The sequence below is a fragment of the Chelonoidis abingdonii genome, chromosome 3 (assembly GCF_003597395.2).
Source record: "Chelonoidis abingdonii isolate Lonesome George chromosome 3, CheloAbing_2.0, whole genome shotgun sequence".
NCBI classification, from domain to species: Eukaryota; Metazoa; Chordata; order Testudines; family Testudinidae; genus Chelonoidis; species Chelonoidis abingdonii.
Genome location: NC_133771.1, coordinates 174,709,291 through 174,736,925, shown reverse-complemented (window position 1 = coordinate 174,736,925; position 27,635 = coordinate 174,709,291). Strand labels below are relative to the sequence as shown.

Sequence of the window (27,635 nt, the reverse complement as noted above, 5' to 3'; positions counted from 1 at the left end):
ACGACACAGTGGGTGAATGGATCAGACACATAAAAAGGGGCATGACAAAACATTATAATAGTAAAACAAACATGCTTTACATAATCAATACTCTGAGCTGTTCATCTGCCCAGTCATTTCCAATCAACATTCTTTTTATTTAATTTCGTTGTATTGATTTTAGACCATGAATGAGTATTGTACTTCAATACTTCACTCTTCTACTTGGCCTCAAAACACTTCATAAAACTTAATGAATTTAGTCTCAGCACATAAGCAAGCACTAGCATCTTCACAGATAGGCCAACTGAGACACAGATGCTAAGTAACAAACTCAAGAAGTCACAGGCAGAGCTAGGAATACAATCCAGCTCTCCTGGCACCCAGTCCTGCGTTTTAAACATAACAAATCCTTCCTCCTGCACCCTACCATTCCAATTATTTATGAACCCTCGCTGTTAAATATTTTTATGTTTGATTAGCATAGCTTCCCATCCACCCTCCTAGTTATTAATGGAAATAATGGTTAGGACTGATTCCCCTGTGAAGCCTATTTCAAAACTTCTAAATTGAGAGTAGTCATTATTACATAAACTAAAATTTTTTTATCCAATTAAACAGAACATATTTACACAATCTGCATTTCTCAAGTGGAGAGTTTCAAAGGATCTGATTTAGCACTCATTAACTTCAAAGGAAGTTGGATGGGGCCCAAATGAAGGTATTTTATTAGTGCTAATCAGTCTTATGGGGTGAAAAAATGATCCCTCGTGTCATTCCACTGAAGTCAATGGATTTACACCAGAGAAAAATGTAACCTGTTAAGTATGTATCCTAAGGTCTCCAGAGCAATGAGAGAGAGTGTGCACATAATGAGGGAGGGAGTAACAGCAGATGACAAAACCCCAGAAGAAATCAAAGGTATGAATGAAACAATGAGCTAAAAACAATAGAAAAAGCAGCAGAGGAAGTATCTGGGAAGTTACTTTTATGATTTTGACCCAAAAATATCCATACCTAAAAACTCCTCAATTACAGTATCTTTGACATAAAAAAGAAATTTGGAGTAAAACCAACACAAATAAAGGACAATCTGAATGGAGGCTACCAGGGTATCTTCAATTTAAGCTTAGCAAGATCAGAGTTTTGCAGCAGATCTGTGTATGTAAATGTGCCTAGTGTAGAATCCAGGGTATATTTATGTATCTTCTGCATTTTTCCCTTGTTAATAGGGTCTTTTAAATAGAAAAGTTAGGGAGCGGAGAGAGTAGAAATGTTACCAGCAGACTTACCTTGCAGATTCTGGATCCAAAATCAGGGCTTCAATTGCATGTGAAATCAATAGGCAGCTCTGCTGTTGTCTGATACTATAGGAAAGCTTTATAGATATGCTATCTCAACACAAAGTAATATTCCCTACTGGCATTTTTCATTATGACAACAAAGGAATATAATGAGGTAACTGCCGTAAGTATCTGCACCAACAACAGAGCAAGAAGCAAAGACTCCTAGTTTTCCAAGATCATACCCATCAAAGGTTGTGTAATAACTGAAGCAATTCCAAATAACAAAAGAACCTTGTGGGAGGGTGACAGATTTCTTTTTGAATAGGTTTCAAAATACCAATATTGAGATTTTTAAAGCAGTTATTAGCGGCTTCAGAATTACACTTCATAAACTAGGATTGTTGAGCCTTACATCACCCTTACAAGCAACTTCAAATAAAAACAAGCAAATTCTGAGTTCTGAACAGTAGGATACAATTCTACATTCCTTAAAGTTGCCGAGTCTGCATCGAAAGATGACTGATACAGATCCCCATATCGTGTAGCCAGGTTACGGAATTCTTCCATGGAGAGTTTCATCTACAGCAAAGAAACAATGTTGCTGATCAATAGAAATAAAATACCACAGCTGTGTTCCACAACAGGGGTTCTCAACCTTTTTCTTTCTGACGCTCACCTCCCCCAAACATGCTATAAAAATTCTACAACCTACATGTGCCACAACAACGTTTTGTTTTTTTTTTGCATATTCAGTAGATTAAAAGCCAGGGATGGCATTGGGGGTAACGAGAGCAACTGCCCAGGGTCCCATATCACAGGGTGCTCCACAAAGCTAAGTTGCTCAGGCTTTGGCTTTCAGCCTTGGGCCCCAGTGAGTCTAATGCTGGCGCTGTTCTCTGATTTATTCAGGCAGGCCCCCTCAAACCTGCTCGTGGCCCCCCAAGGGGCCATGGACCCCTGCTTGAAAACCACTGTTCTACAACACTGAACTGAGCAAAGCCATGAATATTTTGGCAATGCACCTCTAGTGCCCTCTGTCTTACATTTCGGAAACTTGCCAGAGAGTAAGCTAGATGTTAGATATTACAAAATAAATCATTTATCGACTAAGCTGTTCTTTCTAAACCTATTCACAAAATGCTAATATGCCATTCAATAACTGTTGTCTCACACACTTTATATAAAAGACTACTGCACCTCTCTGATGAGTCTAGCTGCTACTCACCAGTTTTGTATGTCTCAGTTATTGTCTACTCTATGCAGACTGTAAGCTCCTCAGGACAGTATACTACCTCCAAAATATTCTGTACCATTATAAAATATGAGTGCATTAAATTGGTAATTGCATACATAACCACCCCATGATTATATCATGATACACCAAAATGAGGACTTGCACAGGCACATGGACATTTGCGGGCACCACAATTGAAAAACAAGGCCCAGTATGCAATGACAAGCGCAATAATACTTTCCCTTTCATTCCTTCAATTAGAGCACTAAGTTTTCTCATCTCAACAGGTAGACCAAGTCCAAATAAAACGGCTCAAGAGAGAAATAATGAACACATGCCTGGGTAGAGATGCGCCCACATCTCTGGAGGTCATTTCCTGATGTCATTGCAATTGTTGTAGCAATGGCAGGTGGTGGACTAGTTTTTAGGCTGTTACAGGTGCAGATGAGTTGAGAGAAAGCCTGCAGAAGGTCAATCCTGAGCTTGACAAACCCACATTGAAAGCTCAGAGGGTTAAGTGGTGTGCTGGCAGCCTGAAAAACAAATAAAACCAGGAGGTTGATAGTTTGGGTCAAAAACGTATGTGACATTTATAAGAACCTTGCAATATCACTGAATTTTTTCATCAGATGAAGGAAAGTATTTGCTTTGATGCCAAGATTATTTTTTAAAACTCAGGATAAAGCTACACAAACTAACTTTTGTGTTTTAAAAGGCTTAATAGCTAAAAAGACCTGATCAAAGTTTTAATATTGGATGTAAGTACTTAGCAACTTAAGTTCAGACTCCACAAGATTATTTTAACTTCTGAAGGAAGCTGCCACTTCAGTTGCTAAAATATAACCTTACAGGTTTCACTCCCCCAACAAAACTGACCTGAATAACTTGAGTCTTTTCGGTGGGTAGGCTAGCCCTTTAAAGTTCAGCAGCACCTATGCCTAGTTATCCACTTCCAGGGTGATGGGTTTGGGAATAGGCTGGTGGTTGGATCAGATGACCAGGCATCACATGATAGCCCAGAGGCGGTGTTTCTTATAAACGGACAGAGAACTGCAGGCAGGGGTGAAAGTAGTATTAAGTTCTTATCAGTATGGGGGCTGGCTCTGGGTCCCCAGAAGGGGAAGAGCCGGGCCTGGGGGTCAGCCTCCCCCAGCCAGCCCTTCAGTGCTGCCTGGCACTCATCGCCCAGGGTTCTGGTGGCAATTTAAGAGGAACCAGGGCTTCGGCTGCTGTGGCAGCTGGGAGCCCCAGGACCTTTTAAATCGGTGGCCCCAGGGCGGCTGCCCCTATTGCCACTCCCGTTAGCAGCTGGGGGGGGACGGGAACAGACGGCGATAAAGCGCCGCACCAGCACCTTAACGTCATTGCCACCTTTGCCCCCCCCCCCCCCCCCCCATTGGAAGGACCTATGCCATGGCAGCGCTTTAACATAGGCTGCATATGGGCCGGTACCAGTCCACTTTCACCCATGTCTGCAGGAGACCCAGGGTCAGAGAGGACTAGGGAAGGAGTTCTCCACACCAGCAAGAAGAAAAGGTCTAGCAGCTGCTATTACCTGCAATGAGAGGAAGGAGCAAAAATCCTGAAGAGAGAATTAGGAGGCCCTTGAGAAAGGAAGCATCTAAAAGTAAGCAGCTCAGAACAGATAGTGCAGATGGGTGTTGAAAGGAGTTGGTAAGTGCACTTGTTTGGGGGTCCAGGCTGGAACTTCCATTGAGGGTGGGAGTATGCAAGGAACTGCTGAGCCCTGTGACAATCCTGACTGAAAATGGAAGACCCGGTGGTATATTGCTGGCTGTATGTTTTGTTGATCTATGCTATCTTAACAAACATTTGGGACAGTTCTGAGAATTCAAGGGTGGGGTAACTGCGGCAGCAGGGTCTGATAATGGATGAGGCAAGACCCTGTTTCACGGCCCCCTAGTGAGGATCTCATGTTTCTGTATCTTCCATTCTTGAAGGTACGCCCATCTTATTCCCTCCCCACTGCACCAATTTTAAAAAGGAGAGTTTGTGCTGGTGAAAGGTGCCTCTTTATTCTCTTCATTTATTCACAGAACAGCTATAGTACAATTTGCGCACACTTGCTCACCAGTGTCTCTCACCTAAGATCAACTAGTAGAGACTGCCTCTGGTAGGGAGCGAGTAAGTTCAGTCTCCAAGTGTTGGCCTCTCCGCCAGCAAGAGCGCCAAATGTGATGACATTGTGACACCACACTTGTTTGCTAGGAAGTAGACAGCCACCTACCAAATTTATGCAAGATGGGCCACTGAACAGTTCCCAGATTATAGTGGATTTTCAGTAACTACTGGGATACATTTGAACCAATGACCCAGAGACAACAGGTTCTACCACATTCCCTATGTAGAACATGAGCTATCCAGCTCCATTCATGGTCCTTTGCTTTCCCTTCTCCTGATCTGTAAAGGATAGTTCTGAGGGGGAAAGTTGTTCAGAGTTCTCTTAACAGATCTGATTCTGTGGAAGGAAGCTCATACACTGTAAACCTATTAGTCTCAAGACTATACTTAAGTGATCCTGACAAAGCAGCACGTATGATGTGAGCTCTAAGTAATGATAGTTTAAATTGCTGTGTCAGAGTTTTGTATTTTCTCTCCCCCCATTGGTAATACTTCTGTTGGGCAGTAAGCGTATAGCTTCATGTACAATAGATGTTCTGTGTCAGAGAACAGGCCCTGTCCCAAAAAGTCTATACTTACTGTGTGAACAAGTAGGACAGTCTGTCACAGATGGAGACTGGAACTGAAAAACTTCACAGAACTATTTGATTTTTAGAAGAGTGAAGTTGTTTATGCTGAAGTGTTAAAGTAGATGTAGGAAGGAGGGTTGGTAGGTACATGGTCCTAAGGAATCATGCAGCTGCAGCAATATGGGGGCAGTAGGTGGTGCACTGGCTCGACATACAGTGTGGGCTGAACAGCTGGAGCAAGTTATCATGCATCCTGTGTTCCAGCTGGAATGAGGTGATTAGAAAGAGGATGTCAGCCAGCTTGCCCCAGTTGTTCCCTTGCTACCAAGACAGCCAAGAGTTATAAACAAACAGTGCTCCATTGGCTGAACTGATGCCATGCTGTTCACACAGGGCCTCAGTGGAGGCAACAGTTGGCAGGTTGCAATGTCAAATGTGGAAGTTTTACTTTCCCTGACAAACTAGAGAAGTTCCTCCCTCTCCTTCACACATCTGGGATGTGCTGCTGATCCATAATGTGGGCAGGGACATCTGCACCTGAAAGAGCTGCTTATATGACTGCTAGAACAGGGATACGCAGTGACTGCAATGATGGGTCACACGCTACCCTTAAGCAGCAATGACTGGCAGGCTGACACAAGAAGACTGGGAGGCTGACACAAGGAGAGTGAAAGGAGGATGAAGTTGGGAGTATTAAAATTATTTTGTTCTTATAGTACTTTGCATCCATCTGAAAGTGCTCCATAAAGATAAGCAGGTGAGTGCAGCACAAATAGGTTACGCAATTTGTCCAGATCACACTAAGTTAGTGACACTCAGCGATAAAAGCAGCTCTCCTGACTCCCAGCTCTTTTCTTAATCTTCTGGACCAGAGCAGCCCACAAGGTGAAAGAGCAAAGGCCTCCATCCTGACTGCAGCCTACACAGAGTGCAAAGAGTGGCAACAGCTTTGAACAGCAACCCCACCAATTTAACAGAACCTCAGAATCTAGAAAATGGCCATGAAAAAGTTATTGTATTTCCTATATTGGCCTGTTTTAAAGGTTACACTTTTGCTTGTAGTGACTGTTAAAACAGCACATTAAAAGAAATGTAATTTTTAAAAAAGAACAGTAGGCAACCCTCCCTGAAATTTTAAAACTAAACCCCCCCACTTATTTCGCCAATAAATTGAGCACTCACAAATTTAAAGGGAAGGGAGAGTGCACTGCATTTATGAAGGACACACAAATGTGGTTTAGGTCCTTTCTGCTGATTCAGCTGTAGCAGTTAATTAATATATACACTACTGCCAGAGCTGTGCTCACACTGAGAATGCTAATGCACAAACAAATAAATAGGAGCCCTGTTTGTTTCAGCTCCGTTCAAAAGGCACAGGAAAAACTACATCTATCTCTGACTAATGGGAAGGACAAAAGAAAAGAAGAAAGTTGAAATTTCAAAGGCTATAAAAAATCTGAAGTGACTTGACAGAGAATAGTGTGTTTAAATAAACCCTAACATTTTTCCAGCTGCATGAATACTTGGCTATTTACAACTCCTCACTATTTTCATCATGTTAAACAATTAAGTAATTTTCTGCTCTATATAAATTCTGCTCTATATAAATTATATAAATATAAATCTTAATCCTGCTTGCCTTGAATTGTCAACTAGACTGGCTTATTTCATCCCTCCTTATAGCTGTTTCTAACCAATGGCCATCTTAGAAGATGCGCCATTTCCCACAATCATTTTTAGATTATGGTAACATCTAAAGGCCCAAACAAAAATCAAGAGCCTGTTAGCGAGGCCTTGCACAAACAGACAGTCCCTGCCAAAAAACCTTACAATCTAAAGAAAGAAAACAGAGGATGGAAGAAAGGAAAATTTTATCCTGATTTTATAGATAGGGAATTCCAGAAGAGGTTAAGTGACTTGTTCAAGGTCATGCACAGGAAGTCAGTGACAGAGCTGAGAACTGAACTCAGTTTTCCTGAGCCCCAGTACAGTGCCTTAACAGACTATGCTTCCTCTCTCAACCAGCAGTTAGTTACAACTGACCTTTCCCTATATGCCGTTCCAAAATAATCGTTCCTGCAGGCTTCACTAAGAACAATTTCTCCAAGCCTCTGAAAAGTCTTGTTAACAAAAACCAAACCAAGGACAATTGCTACAACCTACAGACTCACCATCGCTAGAGTAGGGGATGTATACTAACCGTTAGCGATGCTATCCCTTTGTGATAAGATTTTAAAGATTCAGCAATGCAAGAGAGTGCTGAACTATAATCTTCCTCTTGAAGCCCCGTCAGACACTGCTCTGCATGGGAAAACTCCTTCAAACTGTTCAGCCAAAAGTAGAAGTGTTCTGAAGCCACTTGAGTCAGCAGGCTTTGATATAGCTCTCTGGCCATGTCATGATTACCCTAAAAAAGGGCAAGTAAAACAAAAAAGTGAGGATCTTGCACTTAAACATAGAAACAAATAAAAACAAAACCAAACAAACAAAAAACCCCAAGCCCTCAAAAACTATTCTTTAAAATAAATAGCGTGCGACATCTTCAATGTTTCATTAAAGCAATCCTGCTGAGATGTAGCAGTATAGTTACTTATGTCTGGCATACATAATCTTGTAGGAGGTACTACCGTTTAACAAAACAGCTCAGAGATTCAGCTCTAAAGACATTAATACAAAATTTTGCATCTCTCATCTCCAAAGTGTTTAACATTAATTAATCTTCACTTCAGATAGTATAGAGTCATTACATCAGTTATACCAGTGGGTCTCAAAACTTTTTTTTACTGGCAACCCCTTTCACATAGCAAGCCTATGAGTGCGGCCCCCCCTAATAAATTAAACACTTTTTAAATATATTTAACATCATTATAAATGCTGGAGGCAAGCAGGGTTTGGGGTGGAGGCTGACAGCTCGCGACCTCCCATGTAATAATCTCACAACCCCCTGAGGGGTCCTGATCCCCAGTTTGAGAACCCCTGAGTTATACAGCTAGAGATATACATACAGCAGAGGCTACATGACTTTACCAGGCCAAAAAGGAAACTAGTCAGAGTGGGGTTTCGGGACACATCCCTGATTCCTAATCATCACATTATGCCTTTCTTCAGGCTGCACCACCAGCTGACAGACACCTGTGACAGCCTCCAATGCTGAGGTTTACGATACAACTCTCCTGTTTCACAAACCTGAACCAGTGTTACAATGAAATAAAAAGGGAAAATAGTATTTTCCCTTTCCCCACTTTCTTCCTCCCTCTGAGTGCTTACTTAACTCTCCACTCCCAAGTCAGTGTGGCTGACTATACTTTCTACTGAGGAAGTCTCTTTCTAGAAACTTGCACATACCATTCTGGAGGCCTGCCTGGCTATCCTGTATGCTGTCCATCCGTTGGAGACATTCTCAAGCTGTTGTTTGATAACATTCTTAACTTCAGAAGATAAAGCTTTTTGACTGGCAACAAATATCACTGTGGCGAGAGATACCTAATGGAAAACAACCGTTAACATGGAAGAAACATTTCCATTTGTATGTTTGCATCAGAAGCAGTGATTGTGTCAAGTAAGTTTTTATACAATCTTGGACTTTCTTAAAAAGAACACACACAAGACAAAATTGGCTCCTGAACTGGAGAACTTCCGAGTGTCAAATCTTCGTTACGGATTTCAGACAAACAGGCAATGAAACGGCTCCTTTATTACTGAAGTTTGGCAAATTTACACTTTCAATTAGAATGTTAAAGTAGAGATACATCCAAGCTAAGCCATAGTAAAGCACTGTAAAACTATAATTACATGAAATGAAAAAGAAGAGTAACAGACTTTCTTGAAGACTAAGGGCCAGATTTTTAAACATATTTAGGTGTTGCTGTACTCAATGTTGCGTCTAATTGATTTAGCAGCCTAAGTCTCAATTTCAAAAGGGATTTAGGCACTTAGGAACCTAAATCCCATGACTGTTAATGGGTCTTAGATGAAACTACACTGAGTGCAGCCTTTCAAATCCAGGCTTAAGCTCTCATTTCCAATTAAAATCCCCTCAACAGGTTTGTCTCTCCTAGAACCCTCTAAACCATACGTTTGAAGGCCCATGTATAATTGGAGTATCTACTTCTGAACTGCCATCTTTCTTGCCTAGAAGCACTTCCGCGAAAGATCCAGTGTGTCCCCAAGAGTTCCAGCAGTGCATGATGATGATCCGGTTTGCCTATGTGTAACTGGTGCCCTCTACTGGACAGAACACAGATCAGACTGGATCAAACACTTCAGTTCTCTCTTCTAGCTAAGTGAACAGAGGTCTGTGGCTTTGGTGCTGCATATTCAGAGTACTAGTATTTCCCATTCTGCAAATATATAGTTAACAGTGAACTGATATATTCCTGCTGAGGCAACAGATTAGCATTTTCTGTCACCGATGTAACAATTAGCTAAACCAGTTCACAAAATATCAATTAGTTTCCATTGTAATTTCATGTGGATTTTGTTCCATCAAGGAGAGTTCTCCTGAACAGCAGTTTCTTACCAAAAGTTCCTGTTGTTTATCTGTAGCAGATTGTCCAATCACTTTATAGAGGTCCATTAAGTCTCCCAGCATGCCATCACCTAAAACAGGCAGCTGCATGGCAATTGCTGCTAGACAGTGGCACATGAGAATTCTAGCAGCATCCTGAGCACTGTGCAACTGTGTCAGTAAGGACTCAACCACCGATTGGCTCAGATGGGGACGACATTTGGCCAGCTTCACCATACAAGTTAGTGCAATCTGCAATGTGCAAACATCACAATGTTCCAACATCAAGCACCATCCAACATTGAATTCACTTAAAAATATAAACTATCACAATATTGAGACTATAATTAAATTACAGAGCTAATGGAAAACAAGATGTATTTATAAACCTGTACTAGAGGTGTACTCTGCCAAACCACCACATCTCTGTCCAGAAGAGTACACAGTTTAAAAGCACACAGATGTACAAGACACAGCAGTATAATATTTTCTTTTCCTACAGGTTTAGTCAAAGTAATATTATAAAAGATGGTTACTCACCTTTGTAACTGTTGTTCTTCGAGATGTGTTGCTCATATCCATTCCAGTTAGGTATGCGCGCGCCGCATGCACGTTCGTCGGAGAAACTTTTACCCTAGCAACACTCGGTGGGTCGGCAGGTCACCCACTGGAGTGGCGCCACTATGGTGCCTGATATATACCCCTGCCGACCCAACCGCTCCTCAGTTCCTTCTTGCCGGCTACTCCGACAGTGGGGAAGGAGGGCGGGTGTTGAATGGATATGAGCAACACATCTCGAAGAACAAGCGTCAGACGCATATGGCCGTCGCACAGGAGTGCCGACGGAACTTGACCGTCGCGACCGTGATGCAACCAATGGTGCCAGCTCGTCGCGCTTACAGAGGATGGTCCGCTAATCAAGGCAGTTGCAAAAGGCACGTATCCACGAGCCGTGCGGACTCCTCCCACGCACTCCACTCTGGTCACAGCAACACACCGATTCCCTCGTATCGGAATGATTCTCCAGCGTGGAGGGAACATAACTCAAACACCCCACCCCGCTGCCGTGTCACCGGGCTAGCCGTCAGGCAGACTCGACGCCCTGTGCGGCACCTCGAGCCATCGCCCAGTCTCCCCCCGACCGTACCCGGTCCCTCACACGTCGGTGGCCGGCGCGGATCCGGCTTAGATGAGGCCCCCCTCCCGCCTCCCCCCACGGCTCCACCGTTTGCACCGCGCTGTAGGAGCCACACCCCACTCCGACCCACTGGCGTGCCTCGCGATCAGCTCACGGTCACTGCACTCTCAGGATCTGCCCTTGTGACTGGATCGATGGTCCACATTGTCCGTCGCCGCGGCACGGTGTCAGTGCCGGCGATCGACTCTAGGAGAGAGCTCCCTGCTGCGGTGCAGTTGGCATGACACAGAGCAGAGCTCAAACCACCAGCCCACCGCGCGAGCCAGGCCCACGCCACTGCGATTTATGATGGCCCGCGGGACCGCGCACCACCTCAACAGGTGCCCGCCCGCCCCTGTCCACTCACTCGAAGCGTCATGAGACCGTTCGCGTGCCTGCCCGTCCGCCGACACCCGAGCGTCTCTGCTGTGTGCACGTCCTGTCCACACGAAGCAGCCGAGGACAGGAGCAGCTCCACCCACACCGCTGCATGCAGGAGCTCGTCGGCACTGGGCGGAGCAGTCGGCTTTCTCAACCCCACGCCGGTCGCTTGGTGCCGGTACCGCCCGTGCCAGCGAGCTTCTGCCGCGCAGTAGCCACGCGCTCGTGCTAAAGGTGGAGGACAAAGAAAGTGCAGCATCAATCGTCTGGAGTGGAAAGGTTAGAGAATGGCTGGTCAGTAGTGTGGACCTTTCGGCGGAACTACATTGCATAGGCCCTGTCTTGTTGTCAGGTGGCTATGGTAGTCAGCAAAAGTTAGAGGAGTATCGAGACCACCAGCAGGATTGTAAGGGATTTTAAGTCATTTCGGTCACCTGAGTAAGGATTGCAGTAGAGCGTTTCACACTCTTATGGATCCAGGGTACGCTGTTGACTCAGGTGGATGAGGCATTCCTGCCACCCTGATAGTCCACGTAGGAGCCACACGGCAGGTGAAGAAACTGCATGGGGGGTCCCAGAGCGGCGAAGTCTGCCGTGGTCCTGAGGTAGAGTCTGGTGGAGTGAGGACAGGGTAATTGGCAGGCTATTGACAGGCCGAGCAACGTGGCGTATTAGTGCTGCCTGGAACACCGCTGCGGAGGGAATCATGATGAGCTTCAAACTTCGCAGGAGCAGGACCCAATGAGGCCGGGGACACGGCGGGAAGGCATAAAGGTGTGCCTCACGGAATGAGGAACACGTCACGAGATCGGTCCCGGGGAGAGACCTTAGATAGGAGCAGGACTCGGAACATTTCCCGTCCTCAGCGGTAAAGCGACAAGGTCCATAATGTGGGGGAAAAACCCCACTTCTGGCCACAAATGCCATCATCATCAGGCAGGGCGACCAACTCAGAGACAGGAAAACCCTACTGAGGATCGAATTGCCAAGGAGAAAGGAGGCTACCAGATTTATCGGAGTGGGTAAGTCCCAGAGATGGATGGACTACCTGACAAAGAGGAGGAGGACCAATTGTCCCCTACCCTAGGTTGTCTATGTAGTACATGGCTGTTGCCTGGCTATAAACACTGAGACGCATACCGAGCCAGTCGTGCCAGCTGCTGCTGGAACCCCTGGCAACCGCCAGGCAGACTGCTCTCAGCTCAGGTGCTCACATCAGTAACCTTTGAGCTTAAGGCCTTTGGTCTTCTCAGGGCTGGCGTTCCACATCTATATGTTTCAAAGATGAGAGCAGACGCCTCCATTCGTCAGGGAACAGTGGAGGGCTGGGGCGGATAGAAGGCAATCCCTGCCACACAGGGAGGGAGTTAGCCACTCAAGGAGCCTAGGGAGATGCTCAGGGAAGTGACAGGTGACCATATGGCTCATATACGCGGTACGCCGATTGAGGCCAAAACTTGGAGATGACAGAGGCAGAGCTAAGCGATGTTTGGTTACAAACTAGCAAAAAACCGTGACCCCAGGGAGACCGAGACAAGTGGGGGAACCAGAGTGGGATGTTTCCATAAGTAGAAAACGCATCAGGCCATAGAACATGTGAATAGGTCCTTGACGATGGCCCACATAACGACCTGAGTGAAAACTTGTGTCTTGAGAGTCTCCTCAGATTAAGCCATCGGCCTCAGAATACAGGAAACGCAATATTACCGAGCGTCGGCGGAGGTTGGGTGGCAGACTACGGCCACACACTCGGTTAATTGCCTGTGGTGGCTTGTAGCAAAGGACAAACAGCAGGACCGTAAAACTGGAAGTACCAACGGGTTGGCTAGAAAGCAGACGGTATCTCCTGTGCGGAGGGAGCATGGCAATGTGAAAGTACGCATCCTTACATATTGAGGCGCGGCATACCAAGCCTCCAGGATCCTTAAGGAGCAGGATAATGGGTTCCCAGGGATGCCATGGGGGGAACTATCAACCATTTAACATAAACTGCTTCGAGTCCTCGTAAGGTGTATGGCAATAAGGTTCTGAGATACCTCCGTATCGAGTCAGGGGATTAGGGAATTAGTCTGCCCCATGTGGTCAGTGCCATCGGCGTCATGCCAAGCCCTCCGACGCTGGTTCACCAATCCGCCTTATAGACGGGATAATTCCAGCTGACGCCGCGGAGGAGTCCTTGAAGAGGGACAGGGTTGGAAACAAATTAGGAGGTGGCCACCCAAAACTTCACCATGTGCCAGGGGACCGCGAACTTGAAGTTTAACTGGGACCACGCCAAGAGGAATAGGAGTGGTAAGCTGTTGTAACCGGTACGCCGCCCTTCTGGCGCCACTCTTTGAAAGTTTCGTCTTTGTGGTCCCCGATCGTTAGATTGTGAGGGGCCTCGATCTTGGCCCTCTTATGGGTCCTGACGGTCGTCTGACGACACCTCAGTCGCCGCCGACTGCCAAAGCCCGATCTGTTTGCGCTTAGGCAACCGAGAGTGGTGGTGCGTGTGGCTGGGGAACGGACAAGGCCTGCGTTAGGTCGTTACGGCGCTATTGCATGCCGAGAGAGAGCTCATTAGGGACCTTGTTTGCCCTTCCAGGCTTCTGTAGGCCTGGTGGTTGATTTCACCGCCGAGGCCTTTAACCAACAAATGGTAAGTTGTGAAAGCGGAGGTTTGGAAACGCGAGAGGAAGCCATGAGATGCTCTCATGTAACGAGCTAAAAGAAGTCAGCCGCCCTTTTCCCTTCCCTCCAAGAGGGCAGTGAACTCTTGGCCAGAGTCTTGACTGGGAGAAAGCTCCATAATATTATCCCCGTTATCACAGGTGTTAATGATTATAGGGGCTAAGCAGGGCTATGATTTGTCACAATAACCTGCAGGCTATAAGAGCCTTGCAGAAAACACTTGCGGCATGAGTAGGAGTCATTCGCCTAGCCCCCTTCGATTTCGGGGCTTGGTGCCTGTATGGCATGCCGTTCAACTTTTTCTAGAACCAAACTGAAATGACTAAGTGCGCAGGGAGGAGGACGGACAGACCAGTAAGTCGTACCCTCCTAGAGATCGGCATTACGTCCTGGATGGCCGAATAAACGAGTAGGGCCACCTAACTAAGCGGGGCAACCGGGAGAGGGGGGGGGGAACGTAGAATGTCCACTCCGGTCCTCACTACCCGGGACTCCTGCAGCTGGAGGTCCGCATGAGAGTGCTACCCTCCAATAGGAGAGCTGATGGGCTCATTTATTGGTTGGGCACACCAGAATCGCGGTCCTGGCAATAAGAGCTGTCTGCGTGGGAATAGACACTGATGCGTGTCTGGATGGCCATGAGAAGTTCTGAAAGATCAATGGGCGAGAGTTCGACTCAACCAGACCTTGCCAACTTGGCACTCTGGGACCGGTACCAGCAGGCGCACTGGTATCTGGAAACGAGATTCGGCCTGGCGAACCAGAGCCTGGCTGCATGGGAGGTCGACCGGGAAGGAAGATCTCGAGGTTGGGCGCGCTACAGAGATCACAGGTGGCTGTAGCAGTGGCTGGGAGCCGGATACAGGTGCCAGGATTATCGGGTCGGGTGAAACGGGGACACCGACCTGTGCGGCGAGGTGCGACCAGGTGCACGTAGGAGAGCAGCGTCAGGATCTAGAAAGTGGCGGTCGGAAAGGCAGGGGAGTGCGCCGACGGAACTTGGTACCGTCTGCATGGGACCGTGAATCATGAATTGGTGTGTGCCAGCTCTGCTGCGCCCTGGACAGAAGGAATGGTCGTATCAGGGGCAGCTTGCCAAGAGAACTGTTATTACCTAACACCTGGCATGGGGTGCGGGATTCAGGGCAGCATTCCACTCTGTCACGGTAGCAACAAGAGAATACCCTCAGTCATCGGAAATAGTCTCCAGCGTGGAGGGAACAGTAAGTCTCGACCAACAGTGTGTACCGCGGGAGCTGTCAGGCACCGGATTCGACGGCCCTTGTGGGACCGAGATTCGTGTGATGGAGGGCACAAGTGGACGGTGCGTAGAGCGGTGGCGACTTGGGTGCCATCGCAGGTGTCGGTGCCGAGGCGAATCCGGCTTAGAGAGGCTCTCTTCCACGGTGCGTATTGCACACGGAAGCTGTAGAGCAGGATAGCTCGAGCCACGGGCTGTGCGCCGGGGAGCAGTTTCAGGTACTGGATTCTTTGTTTGAACGTGCCTTGTGGGACGTTGGATCGATACAAGGGTGCCGACTATTTGTCGGTGCACGCGGCAGGGGTCAGTTCTGCTCGGGCGATTCCCGACCTTTAGGAGAGCTCTCTCTGGCTGCGGTGCAGTTGGCATGGAAGCACAGAGCAGGCAGGCTTCAAACCACAGCCCATGTGCCGGGGAGCAGGCGACAACAACTACAAAGAGTGAGTAACACCATCTTTCTTTTCGAGGTGCTGCTCATATCCATTTCCTGTTAGGTGATTCACAAGCTTATATGTGGGGGGTGAGGTGAGGCGGGGTGCTCGGAGTGAGAAAATGGCAAGAATGTAAAACTGCGGAGCCAAAGGCGCAGTATCTCTTGACGTGTTGAACCAGAGCATAATGCGAAGCAAGGGTAATGGGACCGAGGACTGCATGGAGCTGCCGCATAGTCTCGTGGGTAGGTACACGAGTTAGCAGCGGCAGATAAGCCTGCTTACCCATGGGCTCAGCAAACACATTGGGGTGACTGTGTGCTTGGCAGGCAAATGTGAGCCAAATTCAATAACATGTGCTGTGGCGTAAGGGTTGATGCACTCGGGCTTGTTCTCGGCTTAAACGCCTTGCAAATGGGGCACTTAGCTGTGAAATACGATCCCCCAAGGCACCGTAAACAGGAGTCGAGTGGATCTCCTGTCAGCAATGGCCGGAGGCCTGCCAAGCACGGACTAAGAACCGGTGAGCCGGGCATGGACTCCGGCACTGGTTGCGGGGAGGGGCTACTCCCCGAACCCCGCTAACTAAGGTTAAACTAACTATGCTAGCAAAGAAAAAACGCATAAGTATAGATAAATATATTTATATAAAAGGATTATAACTATATATCTAAATACACAAGAACTACGAGTAGCTAGGGAAGCGGAGGTCAGCTAAGCTGTGCTCCACTGTTCCAACGACCGACACGGGCGGTAAGAAGGAACTGAGGAGTGGTTGAGCCGGCAGGGGTATATATCAGGCACCATAGTGGTGCCACTCCAGGGGGCGACCTGCCGGCCCACCGAGTGTTGCTAGGATAAAAGTTTCTCCGATGAACTTGCACGCAGCGCGCGCACACCTAACTGGAATGGATATGAGCAAGCACTCGAAGAAGAACATTATTTGCTTGGTACTAGCTTGTTAGTAACTGTTCACAGAAGTATGGTGGTCACTTATGTTAGTTTCTGTTCTTCCACCAGCCAAACCAAGTGCCGTCCGAGATCCCCTTGGAGTAGCAAGACGTAACTCTAAGGCCATCAATTCTACTTCTGAATTGACAGGAGTTACTGCCATAGGAAACATGGCTTCTCTACTTCTCTGGGTTCATTGTGCTCCTGACCCTTTACCATCTTGGGAGCAAAGCACCGAGAAACTCGCAGCACACTGTGCTCCCACTAGAACACCTGCCACACTAAGTTATTTCTAGTGTATAAAACGGGGTGGGCAAACTTTTTGGCCCGAGGGCCATATCTGGGTATGAAAATTGTATGGCAGACCATGAATGCTTATGAAATTGGGGGTTGGCTGCGGGAGAGGGTGAGGGCTTCGGCTTGAGGTGGGGCTGGGGATGAGGAGTTGGGGGTGCAGGAAGGTGATCTGAGCTGGGACTGGGGAGTTCTGAGGGTGGGAGGGGGATCAGGGCTGGGGCAGGGGGTTGAGAGGTGGTCGGGGTGCAGGCTCCAGGCAGTGCTTACCCCAATCAGCTCCCAGAAGAAGCAGCATGTCCCACCTCTGGCTCCCACGTGGAGGTGCAACCAGGCAGCTCTGCACACTGCCCCATCCGCAGGTACTGCCCCTGTAGCTCCTATTGGCTGCAGTTTCCGGCCAATGGGAGCTGCAGGGCAGGTGCTTGGGGTGCAGGCAGCATGTGGAGCCAGAGTGGGGACATGCCACTGCTTCCAGGAGCAGCACGGAGCGAGACAAGCCCCCCAACACTATTCCCAGCTGGAGCGCCAGAGCGTTCCCTGGCAGGAGCTCGAGGACCAGATTAAAACATCTGGAGAGCTGGATGTGGCCCTCGGGCCATAGTCTGCCCACCTCTGGTATAAAATGTAATAGGATTGACAGCTGAATTATAAGGTTTACTTGGTCCTGCCTCAGCACTGGGGGCTGGACTTGATAACGTCTCAAGATCCCATCCAGCCCTACATCTCGATGATTAAAAAAGAATTACAGATATGACGACTCTTTTCACCTTTAAGGTTGCCTGAGCACCTGGACTGTTATCTTGGCTACAAAGAACTAAAAGAGACTCAAGGCCAAAGACAGCATCTTGCTCCAAAGCCAGGAGATCTAGGAGAGAGGAACAAAGTAAAGCATTCAGTTCTGTTCTACTTATTTTTGAACATGAGTGTGAATTTAGTGGTCGTGATTGTGAGGGTTCAACAGCAGGATAATGCAAACTTTCCCAACGCGTCTGCCACAGCACCTCAGTTCTGATCAGCAACAAGTCTGCTTTTACAAGTCTCAGGAAACTATTTAGTAGAGGCTACGGTTTTATGATGTGCACGAGCTTGGAGTAGGGCAAAACTGCTGAACATTATGACAATCATTTATACTCGGGTTTGTACCAACAGCTCTCCAGTGGGGAAGGGCAATGTTCTAGCCCCTGGTAATGGTACAAGTTCTGCTACAGGGGAGATCAGCACCCCATTCAAGCAGAAACCCTCTTCAGAGGGATCCTGAGATTAAACAGCGGGGAGAATCTTCATGAAACTCTAAAATATTTATAATCGGTTATAAGGCTGCATTCTCCATGGTCCACAAATCTGAGAAGTGACAATTCCAAAGAAAGTGAAGAGAGTCGGGGACAGGGCAAGCTTCCCTGCAGTAGGAGAAAGTGCACAAAAACCCGATCATGAGCTGAATTGTTCCACTACCCACTTTGTGAGTTACCTTTTTCTTGGCAAGAAGCAGATATATTAGTCAGAACTCTCACACCATGAGCAGCAATGCCATGGTTATTATGGTAACAGCATTCCTGTGCCAACTTTACTAAGTCAAATGATCTTGCTGTTGTAGCTGTTGTTCCTAAATAAAAAGACAAAAGGAGGAGAATGCAGCACCGTAATCCATGTCACAAGATCTTTTCCATGGTTTTAAGTTCAATTCTGATTGGCTGACTGTTTCTCTAGTTAAATTTCCCATTCCCTATCCCATCCTCAAATGTATCCTCCCCCGCATGTGGAATTCACTCTCCCCGTCAGTGGGCATACACATATGCTACACAAGTTGGATGTCTCAGATAGGCAGTCTTCAGGTTTAAGGGCCAATATCTGTGAATGAAACTTTCAATAGGGCATGGCATTTGCAGGCAGGTCATGAATATTGGACTTTAGCATGGGATCACTTTTACATATAAATAAGCTATGATTTTGTCACAGAGATTATTAATAAATTTCACAGCAGAGGTGCAAGAAACCCTGATAAATGACAAATAGGGGAAAGTGGGAAGTCTGGGAGTGGAGAGTGAGCCCACCCCACAATCACCCTGCAGCAGTAGCTCCTGTCCCATGGGGCTGAGCCTGGCTCCCTGGTCACAACATTGCTCAGGTTTAGTACATCCATCCCTATGTCTCCGTCTACAGGGGGGTGGATGTGCCAAACCTGAGTGGTGCTGAAACCACATGAGAGAGATCACAACACTTGGAGCAGGGAGCCAGGCCCAGCCCCGTAGAACAGGAGCCACTGGGTCACGGACTTCATTCGAATTCAGGATTTCGAGAACACTGACCATTGCACCAAATTCAAACCTTTATTATGCATTGCGGTACAAGTCATTGATAGGTTTTTTGCCCCCTTTTTTTTTTTTTTTTTTTTAAATGTAATGGTTATTTTTCTTTGCCTCCATGGCTTATGCAGTTGGATTCCCAGCAACTAAGGCAGTGTGGCCTCAGAAATTAGGAATAAAAAAACCTAATACCACTCAGGAGCATTTTAAGAGATCCCTGAAACAATTCCCAAGTTATTCGGTATAATATGCAACACATCCAGAACACAGTTGTGTCGCAGAAAGGTTTTACTGGCACTCATGTACATCATCCCCACATAACTGTCCAGTGGCTTTACCTCTTCTGGATAATACAACTGTTCCAGTCTCATGCCAATAAAGCCTAAACTACATCACTCCACGTATTCATTCTCTCTCAAGCATTTTGCACATCTATGGATTTTTTCATCCTATGATCTCCAAGCACCCGATAAACATGATTTAAGCCTCACAATACCAATAGTAAAGTGGGGCTATTAATATTTACCTAGCCTAACAGACACACTGAGGCACAGGAATAAATGACTTACCCAAAGTCCCACAGCAAACTGAAGCCAGAGCCTGGCATAGAATATCTGAGATCTGCTCTAATATACTACACACCACCACAATTATAGTTTTTATATTATATATAAAAATCTTGCTTGCATGGACTTTAATGGGGGTAGATTAAAGTTCATGGTTTAGGATCCTTCAAGAAGTGTTATGTAAGGTATTAACAACAATATTGAAGTGGCTGAAGATAAACACTTACTAACCCCTACAAAAAAGTGCCTAAATCTGGCTGATCTAATCTACTCTTCTTACCTGGAGCTACGCTGAAGTACTGTTTGATGGCAATAGTTCCTGATAGCGTGGAAAGGACAGATAGCATGCCTAGTTTCAAGCTGTCATAAGGAGTCTGAAGAGCACATTCACAGAGTGCCTAAAAACCAAACGAGAAAATAATATGGAGGGGAGAAAAATCCTACAAACTCACCCCTTTTTCATAAATGTTTGCTTTTCTTTTTTATAAACTTTGTAGTTAAATTTTAATACAAGTAAAACTGTATAGGAAAAAAATCACTACCAACACCAAATTCAGATCTTGCAAATATATTTCCTCACTTGTCACTGTCTTAAAGCAATTTTAATAGACTGGGTACAAGTCTTGTCCTCGAAGTGACACTGGTTTTCACAAGTTATTATACAAATCAATAAAATATGTTTGTTAAATGATCACTAACTTTTCACCTGATATTTCTCAATAATAAAACCTCTGTAGAATTTGGAGACAAAATTATCCACAATTGCACATATGGTGCATATAGTATTCAACTTATTACAATCCGTGAAGGTCCTTGTTTCATGGAGAATTGTCTGTAAACAGAGTTTCAAGTGTCACCTCCTGCAACACCACTATTAAAAAACACTTTTTTGTAAGAAGAGAAAAAATTATCCAGTGGAAAATAAAGAATAAATATTCCAAGCTTGTTGATAATAAACATTGTGACTTTTCTTTATCATCATCTATTTGTGTTATGGTAGCTTCTGGAGGTCCCAATCCCATTGGTCTTAGCACTCTTTGCCCTGATGAGTTTGCAGTCCTACCACAGGTCTGTCTGTGACCTCTCAGCTAAGGAGAGAACACATTAATTTTATGCCTGTCAATTAATTGCAATTAACTCACAATAAATGAACTCGATTAAAAAAAAATGTTTTAATTTTTAATTGCACTGTTAAACACTAATAGAATACCAGTTGAAATTATATTTGTGGATGAGTACTAGATATTTTTGGATGAGTATTAATACAGTAGTTTATGAGGTGAATTGAAAAATACTATCTTTGGTTTGTTTTTTTTTACGGTGCAAATATTTGTGTAGTGGGGTGGTCACCAGCTCCTGCCCTGGAGGCCTGCTGCTGGGGAAAGCAGCATGACTCAGCTGATTGAGGAAACAGCCACAGCTGGCCTTATAAGAGACTGGGCACCAGAAACTCAAACACTCTCCCTCTAGCTCTTGAAGGAGAAGGGCCTGGCTGCCTAGGAGCTGAGAAAGGTACCTTGAGCTAGAGAGCTCCAGCCTGGAGAACCCCCAGGCTGCAGGCCTTGATAAAGGCCAGGACAGGAACTGGGGCTACAGAGGGGCTGCCTTCGCCTACCACAGGCTACAGGTCCAAACCCCGCTTTGCCAGTGATGAATGGCGTGTACACTGCAGTCTGCCCCAGTGAGAGGGGGATAGATCAGTGGCTCTCAAACATTTTTAATGGTGACCCTCTTTCACATAAGTCTCTGAGTGTGACCCGCCTCCCTTATACATTAAAAACAAAAACATTTAAATATATTTAACACCATCATAAAAGCTGGAGGCAAAGCAGGGTTTGGGGTGGAGGTTGACACCTTGTGACCCTCTGAGGGGTCCCGAACCCCAGTTTGAGAACCCCTAGGTTAGATGGTGACTGGCAGTAGCCATATACTGAGGCGAAGTGGGGATAGTGGGTTGGCGGTTCCCTGAGTGGGGAAACCCAGATTAGGGGTTGCTGCAGTGGGCAGAACCCCTGGGTAAAGGGCACCAGGTTCTGCGAGGGACACGGGGGCCAGCGGCAAGTGGGACACCAGCCTGCAGAGGGTGCTCTGGAGCTGGAAGAAGAGCTAATTCCCAGGAAACCAGCAGGAGGTGCCGAGCAGGGGTGAGTCTCGCACTGCTACAATTCGTAATAAAAAATAAAGTGAGCACTGTACACTTTGTATTCTGTATTGTAAGTGAAATCAACGTATTTGACAAATGTAGAAAACATCAAAAAATAAGTTTAAATTGATATTCTATTAGTGTTTAACAGTGTGCTTAAAACTGCAATTAATCATAATTTTTTTAATCGTTTGACAGCCCTAATTAATTTGATAAGCTGCCACTGCTGATGTTTAAAATTGTATATGGAGATAAATCTAGCTATATTCAAGACCTCCTCTTCAAGTGGTCTCTTCACATGTCTAAGTACTCACCCCTGCCAGGTAGGCAGAGAAAAACTATGCAATGTCCATCTCATGAAGTTTTCCCATCAATTCCCACCTGCATTGGTAGTACAGCCTTTTCTGTGCTGGCTTGTAAAGTATTATATTTTATACTACTACTTTTTTTTTTAAATCTATTTTAAATGTAGTGGCCCAAGCATTTTAACTGGGGTATGGGAGGGCAACTCAAATTATGTATTAATACAGCCAATGCACAAACCAAGGTTTCTTTTTAAATTAAGCTACTCTGTCAGGCAGCCATGAGTGGACAGCTGAGGGCGATTAAAATTAAGAAAAACTCAAAATGCAGTAGGCATGTTTACAATGAGAAATGACTTGTCAGTCTAGAAAGAAAACCAAGTTCATTAATCTGAGGTAGCAGAACACCCTACTCTGACATCTAACTCATTAATATGAGCCCAATATGAAACTGCTTAGTGTTGCCGCGAGAAGCTTGATGTGAGTTTGTCTTGCAAAGCCTGTCATAAGGCAAGAATTACTTAAAAAGAGCATTTCTGCTGCTTTTAACTCTAAAATTTTTTCTTAAAATGGACATGCTTAGTTTTCCATCTTTAACAATGACCTCTCATCTACACTTCTATACTCATTTGTGTAAATACTGCATTTAGTTGAAAAATTTTACAATAAAAATGTTTCTTAACGATTGCAAACCTGAATGTTTTCTCTGCTCCATGTATGTGGGGTTTTGTTTGCCAACAATTTTAGATCTTGGATAGCAAGTCTTTTCACAGCTTTCCTTGGGTCATTTTTCAAGTATTGCAGCAAAAGCTGAATCTGCAACAATAAATGTTTAAAATATTAAGCAGGATTCTGTAGTTAAGGTTTTTTTTTTTAACAAAACAACTAATTTAAGTATAGGTTACAATAGAGAAATCCTTTCATAAAAGGCTCACAAGATAACTTTATGCACATGTATATTCAAAGCATTCAGGACTGTTTGGAGCTCAGACAGCAATACTGCTAAACACCCAAGGGCTGTTTACATTTTTATGGCAATCTACATATTGCCATAAAAATGGAGCACACCAAGTATCCTACTGTGTTTCACATTGTCTATATCTAATATCAACAGTGTCTTCTGAATTGGAGTAGCAGTTACAAGCAACCTTAGAGTTGTTCTGTTAGGCTAAAGGCTGCGAGTGGGAGATCTTGTGGTCTAGTGTGGCTACAAGAGAAGACCACCAGATTTTCATGTTTTGTTTTGTTTTTTTAAAGAAGAAGGAGTTAACTCAATACCACATTTCATTTATGTATAGATTTACTGTGTGCTCATCACCTGTCTGGGCGCACAGAGTTACAATTACTTAAGAGGAAAATGTTCCCCCTTTAAGCTGAGAGTGTCACTATAGTTCCATGTCTTGACTGATATTTGTAATTTACATCAGTGGGTTCAAGTGCTATTGAGACTCTTTACAGAGAAGATTTTAGATGTACGTTCATTTTTCTAGTCTGCAGATAAAAGATTAGTTGGGATCCTCTCCTTCTCCCAAACCCAATCAGAGAAGGCGATAGGGTGAGAAGCAGGGGCCTGCAGACAAACAGAAAGACGTAAGAGCTCCAAGAGATGCAGGGTATCAGCTGTTATTGCCCCTTTTAAGGAAGAGGTTTTTTGGAGGGGGTTGAAGAGAGAAAAAAAAATTTATATGGCAGTTTCTAGGATACTTCTCATCTGCAGCAGGCATAGGAGGACAGAACACAGACTACGATTTAACTATTTTTGCCATCAGAAAGGAACTGACTGGTTACAGCTGTTTTTATTTTCAAATAAGGGATTACCTTTAGAGCAATTAAGTGTTACCTGTTTGGGTATGTCCACCAAAGACGAAGCAGCAAGCAAGGTAAAGGTGTGGAGAGTAACAATGACCATCTTGGTGGAAGGATAGGATGTTACCAGCTGTTGGAGAAGCTGACGGGAGCTAGAGGCCAAGCTGGCGTCATGGTGCATGTGCTGTAGTATCGGGATCAACTTCAGCTTCAAGTCCACTGGGGTGGCTAAGCCTAGTGCATGGAAAGAGGTATTATGGTGCCGGAGCAGTTCTCTATGAACCCTGAACTTTTCAAATACTACATTTAAATGACACTGGTGACTGAGACAAGAGCTCAGAAAGGCAAAGTAAAGGCCAGCAGGGAAGCAGCAGCTAAAATCCTGAAACAGCAGGTCTCTCAGTACTAAACAGACTCCACCAGCCCATTAAAGAGCAGTACTGTCAGTCTCCAAGGAGATGGGGACCCAGCCTTGCTCAATCAGAATGGCCTTAAGAATAAATGGGTAAAGTGGCTGGGAAACAATTACTCCTCCTTCGGATGTGCCTCAATTATATTAATAGTCGTCCTTCAAATTAAATTACATTATTCCAATTATAATAAAGGAAAAGAGACCACCATTGTTATAATATTTAAGTCACTGCAAAAGGCTCAAGGCAGAAGAGCAGCCTTGTCAGAGAATAGATGCAAAGAGAGAAACAGAGATTTTAAGTCAACATAAAAACCCACATTACACCGTATTTGGACATGCTATACCACACACGGATTCAGTTTACCAAATACATTAGATGATTAGAACATGCTCTGGATATTTATATTTTTAAAGACATTCAAGCTTTAGTCCAGAGCCCTGCCCTGCCCCAATCATTAGCTTACTTAACTTCAAGCAACTGGAATGTTTCAGGGAAGCGTAGGGATGAGGGAGCAATGGATTCTGGTGGCATTTAAACATTAGGAGGAACAATACTAAAATAAAAAAAACCTTTTCATTTTCTTCCCAGTATTCAATACATCTACATACCCTGAATCATTTCACTGATTTTGTTACAGATTCCTCCAGCAAAATCCCTGTGAAGAGAAAAGACACAACTGAACTTCAGATTGTGACTCTTACGGTTTAATAATGATCCAAGAAACTAAGAGAGACTATAAAAAGCAGAACTATGCTTATGAACATCAAGATTTAAGAGTAATTTTGAAAATCCAGAAAGACACGTTTGCTTGACTGAAATTTGCTGCTACTAGTCAACATCACAGAATATTACATTTAGCCACTTGTTGCAGTTTCCATCAATCTAGACTATCAAACAGATTATAGATCTACCAAGTCTAATACTTGGCCTAACTATAGAATTGAGTCTCTTGCCCATCTTTATCCACACCAGCACAAGTAGAAACATTTGCTCCAGTGCTAACATTCTTTTAAAATCACTGTATTATGTGTTAAACAATGTCATTTGCTATAAGTGCTCTTTTGTAGAGACTTAATATTCTAGGGAAAGACTGGTACCACCAAAAGCTTTCCCTACCCTTGTTTAATGCTATTTGAACAACAGCAAGAAGTTTTATTTGACCCCAGTCTTTATTCATAGAACAAAATACAGGATGCTCCAGGTGTCATGGACAATTGATTTGAAAAAGATAGGTTAATGGGGTTGATTACTGAATCTGCAGGATAAAGGAGTTTTAGGCACATGTTCTATTAAAATGAGCTACTAAGATTACTGTGATTTTTATTGAAACTCTCCATAAACAGAAGGAATGGTTCTTCCAAACTTTTGTTTAGGACGGTTTATTGTCACTTAGTTCCCCACCTCTCCCCCGAGAAATCAAGGAGTCTGCAGTGTACATTCCAGGGAGGTGGAAATTGACTCAGATTTTGTTAAAACACAGGTAATGTAATGTAATGTTATAGAATATTTTCCTCTTAGAATTGCACAAGATAGTTTTAAGGATTCTTTTAATAAAACCCCACAACCTATACAGTTCACCTTCAGTGCTTGCAGGAACTGTATAAAATGGCAATTTGGTTTGAAAACACACTGACACCCATCTTAAATGAACTCCACTGAATTTTTTTCACTTAGAAGTACAATTGTAATTGCCAGATTCACTCACTTTCCTGACATTCTTAACATTTTAAGAGTAGGTTGTAGGAAATTTAGAGCACCACCACCAACTTGAAATACACAAAAAAAATTTTTTTTAAAGTTGAAAGTAGTTTCAGACACTGTATCTGCCATGGAGTCCCCTTGCCAATTTTTGCCATTTTATAACCTCTCTTCCTTTTGGGATTTTTTTAAATCTTCACCTCAGTGAAAGAACTCAGAAAAAAACAAGGGTAACTGACTAAAAAGGAAAAATGAAGCAAACTACGTCTAAAGTACAAAGTAAAAAAATGGAAAAAAATCCCCTTGAATATCTTAATTACAGAAATCTTAGGGATTGCATTTAAAAAGTAAAGGAAAAATTTTTGATAAGTGTGATTTTTTTTTTAAGTCGATATTCATTTAAAGTTTTTTCCCCTTGTATTCCTTAACTTTTCCTCACAGCTTTTAAAAAAAATACAAGTAAATTTCAATGAGATTCAAATGCCTCTGCTGGGGGTGGTTTTAAATATGATTTCAAGTTTCCTGCAACATTCATGCTGTACATTACAAATGGTAAAGATCTCTTGTGTATCTCCTTATATATGGTATGGCAAGTACTGCAGAAGGTGATCCCAGATTTACTGAAGGACAGTGAAGAGTCCTACTGTATTAATAGCGCTTCCACTCCTTAAAATACGAATAAGAGCACAGAAGAATTTACAGCTTACTTTGACTGTGCAGAAAAGTTAGCAGCAGCAAATATAGCAGCTTCAACCTCAACATTATCATGGGAATCCAGGCTCTGGCGAATACTGTGGTGTGCATTCTTCCTTTCTGGGATTATGGATGCCATACTCCCCAACATCCTACAGAAATAAATCACAGCAACATCAGAAAACAGTTACTTCAGTGTGTAGGGAAATGTGAACCAGAGTGAAAATCAACTATGAAGATAGGAATTAGATCTGTAGTAATTCCTTTAAGAAAGCTCAGACATATATAATATATCGTCAAAAGCTTCCTACCTAGCACAAAAACTCTGTGCCTTCCTTCTCCTCATAACAGCTTACTTAGGACAAAACCAACCAACTGCAGATTCTTTTTAAATGGTGAACCAGCAAGCAATTATAATTAATTTATCAAGATGTGATCATGACTTGTGCTGACCCAAGACATCAACAGAGATGCCTACACCAACAGGGCTCAGTTAAAGTTCCAGAAAATTTAAGGGAGGAAAGCAGTGGAACCACAAGTCTTCTTTCAGGGTGAGGTATCCCACCCTTGGCAGAGTACCCAAGCTGTCCAAGGAGGTGCAATTTACTCCATGATGGTTTGGGTGAATCCAGTCTGTTACCTCTAACATTATTAAAAATTATACAAGTTTTGATTGTGCATTTCTCAGTGGCTTTCCTAGGAGTTTACACCTTGTGCACTACTTGGATAATGCAGGGGACCTTCCTCCAAGTTCACATATCATAGGACAATGAGCAGAAAGTTTCAAGGGCAGACGTAGAGGAAAAAATCTAAAATGATCTGT

The 27,635-nt window shown here is 44.5% G+C and overlaps 1 protein-coding gene across 5 annotated transcripts in view; it reads right to left on the bottom strand.

Moving 5' to 3' along the window:
- Positions 1-27,635, bottom strand: part of INTS7 (integrator complex subunit 7) — a 58,307-nt gene that overhangs the window by 24,836 nt on the left and 5,836 nt on the right. For 4 of the 5 annotated variants that reach the window (XR_012655617.1, XR_004377088.2, XR_012655618.1 and 1 more), the window contains exons 4-16: positions 26,827-26,964; positions 25,030-25,076; positions 24,043-24,242; positions 22,896-23,018; positions 20,038-20,155; positions 18,357-18,491; positions 17,656-17,753; positions 9,730-9,969; positions 8,556-8,693; positions 7,411-7,617; positions 2,838-3,032; positions 1,741-1,844; positions 1,272-1,346 (exon numbers count right to left, since the gene is read on the bottom strand). Coding sequence is in view for 2 of the 5 variants with exons in the window: in XM_032805149.2 (XP_032661040.1) it covers positions 1,272-1,346; positions 1,741-1,844; positions 2,838-3,032; positions 7,411-7,617; positions 8,556-8,693; positions 9,730-9,969; positions 17,656-17,753; positions 18,357-18,491; positions 20,038-20,155; positions 22,896-23,018; positions 24,043-24,242; positions 25,030-25,076; positions 26,827-26,964 (1,818 nt within the window). In the remaining 3 variants the exon portion in view is untranslated. The remainder of the gene's footprint in view (positions 1-1,271; positions 1,347-1,740; positions 1,845-2,837; positions 3,033-7,410; positions 7,618-8,555; positions 8,694-9,729; positions 9,970-17,655; positions 17,754-18,356; positions 18,492-20,037; positions 20,156-22,895; positions 23,019-24,042; positions 24,243-25,029; positions 25,077-26,826; positions 26,965-27,635) is intronic. The other variant, XM_032805150.2, reaches the window with a different exon arrangement.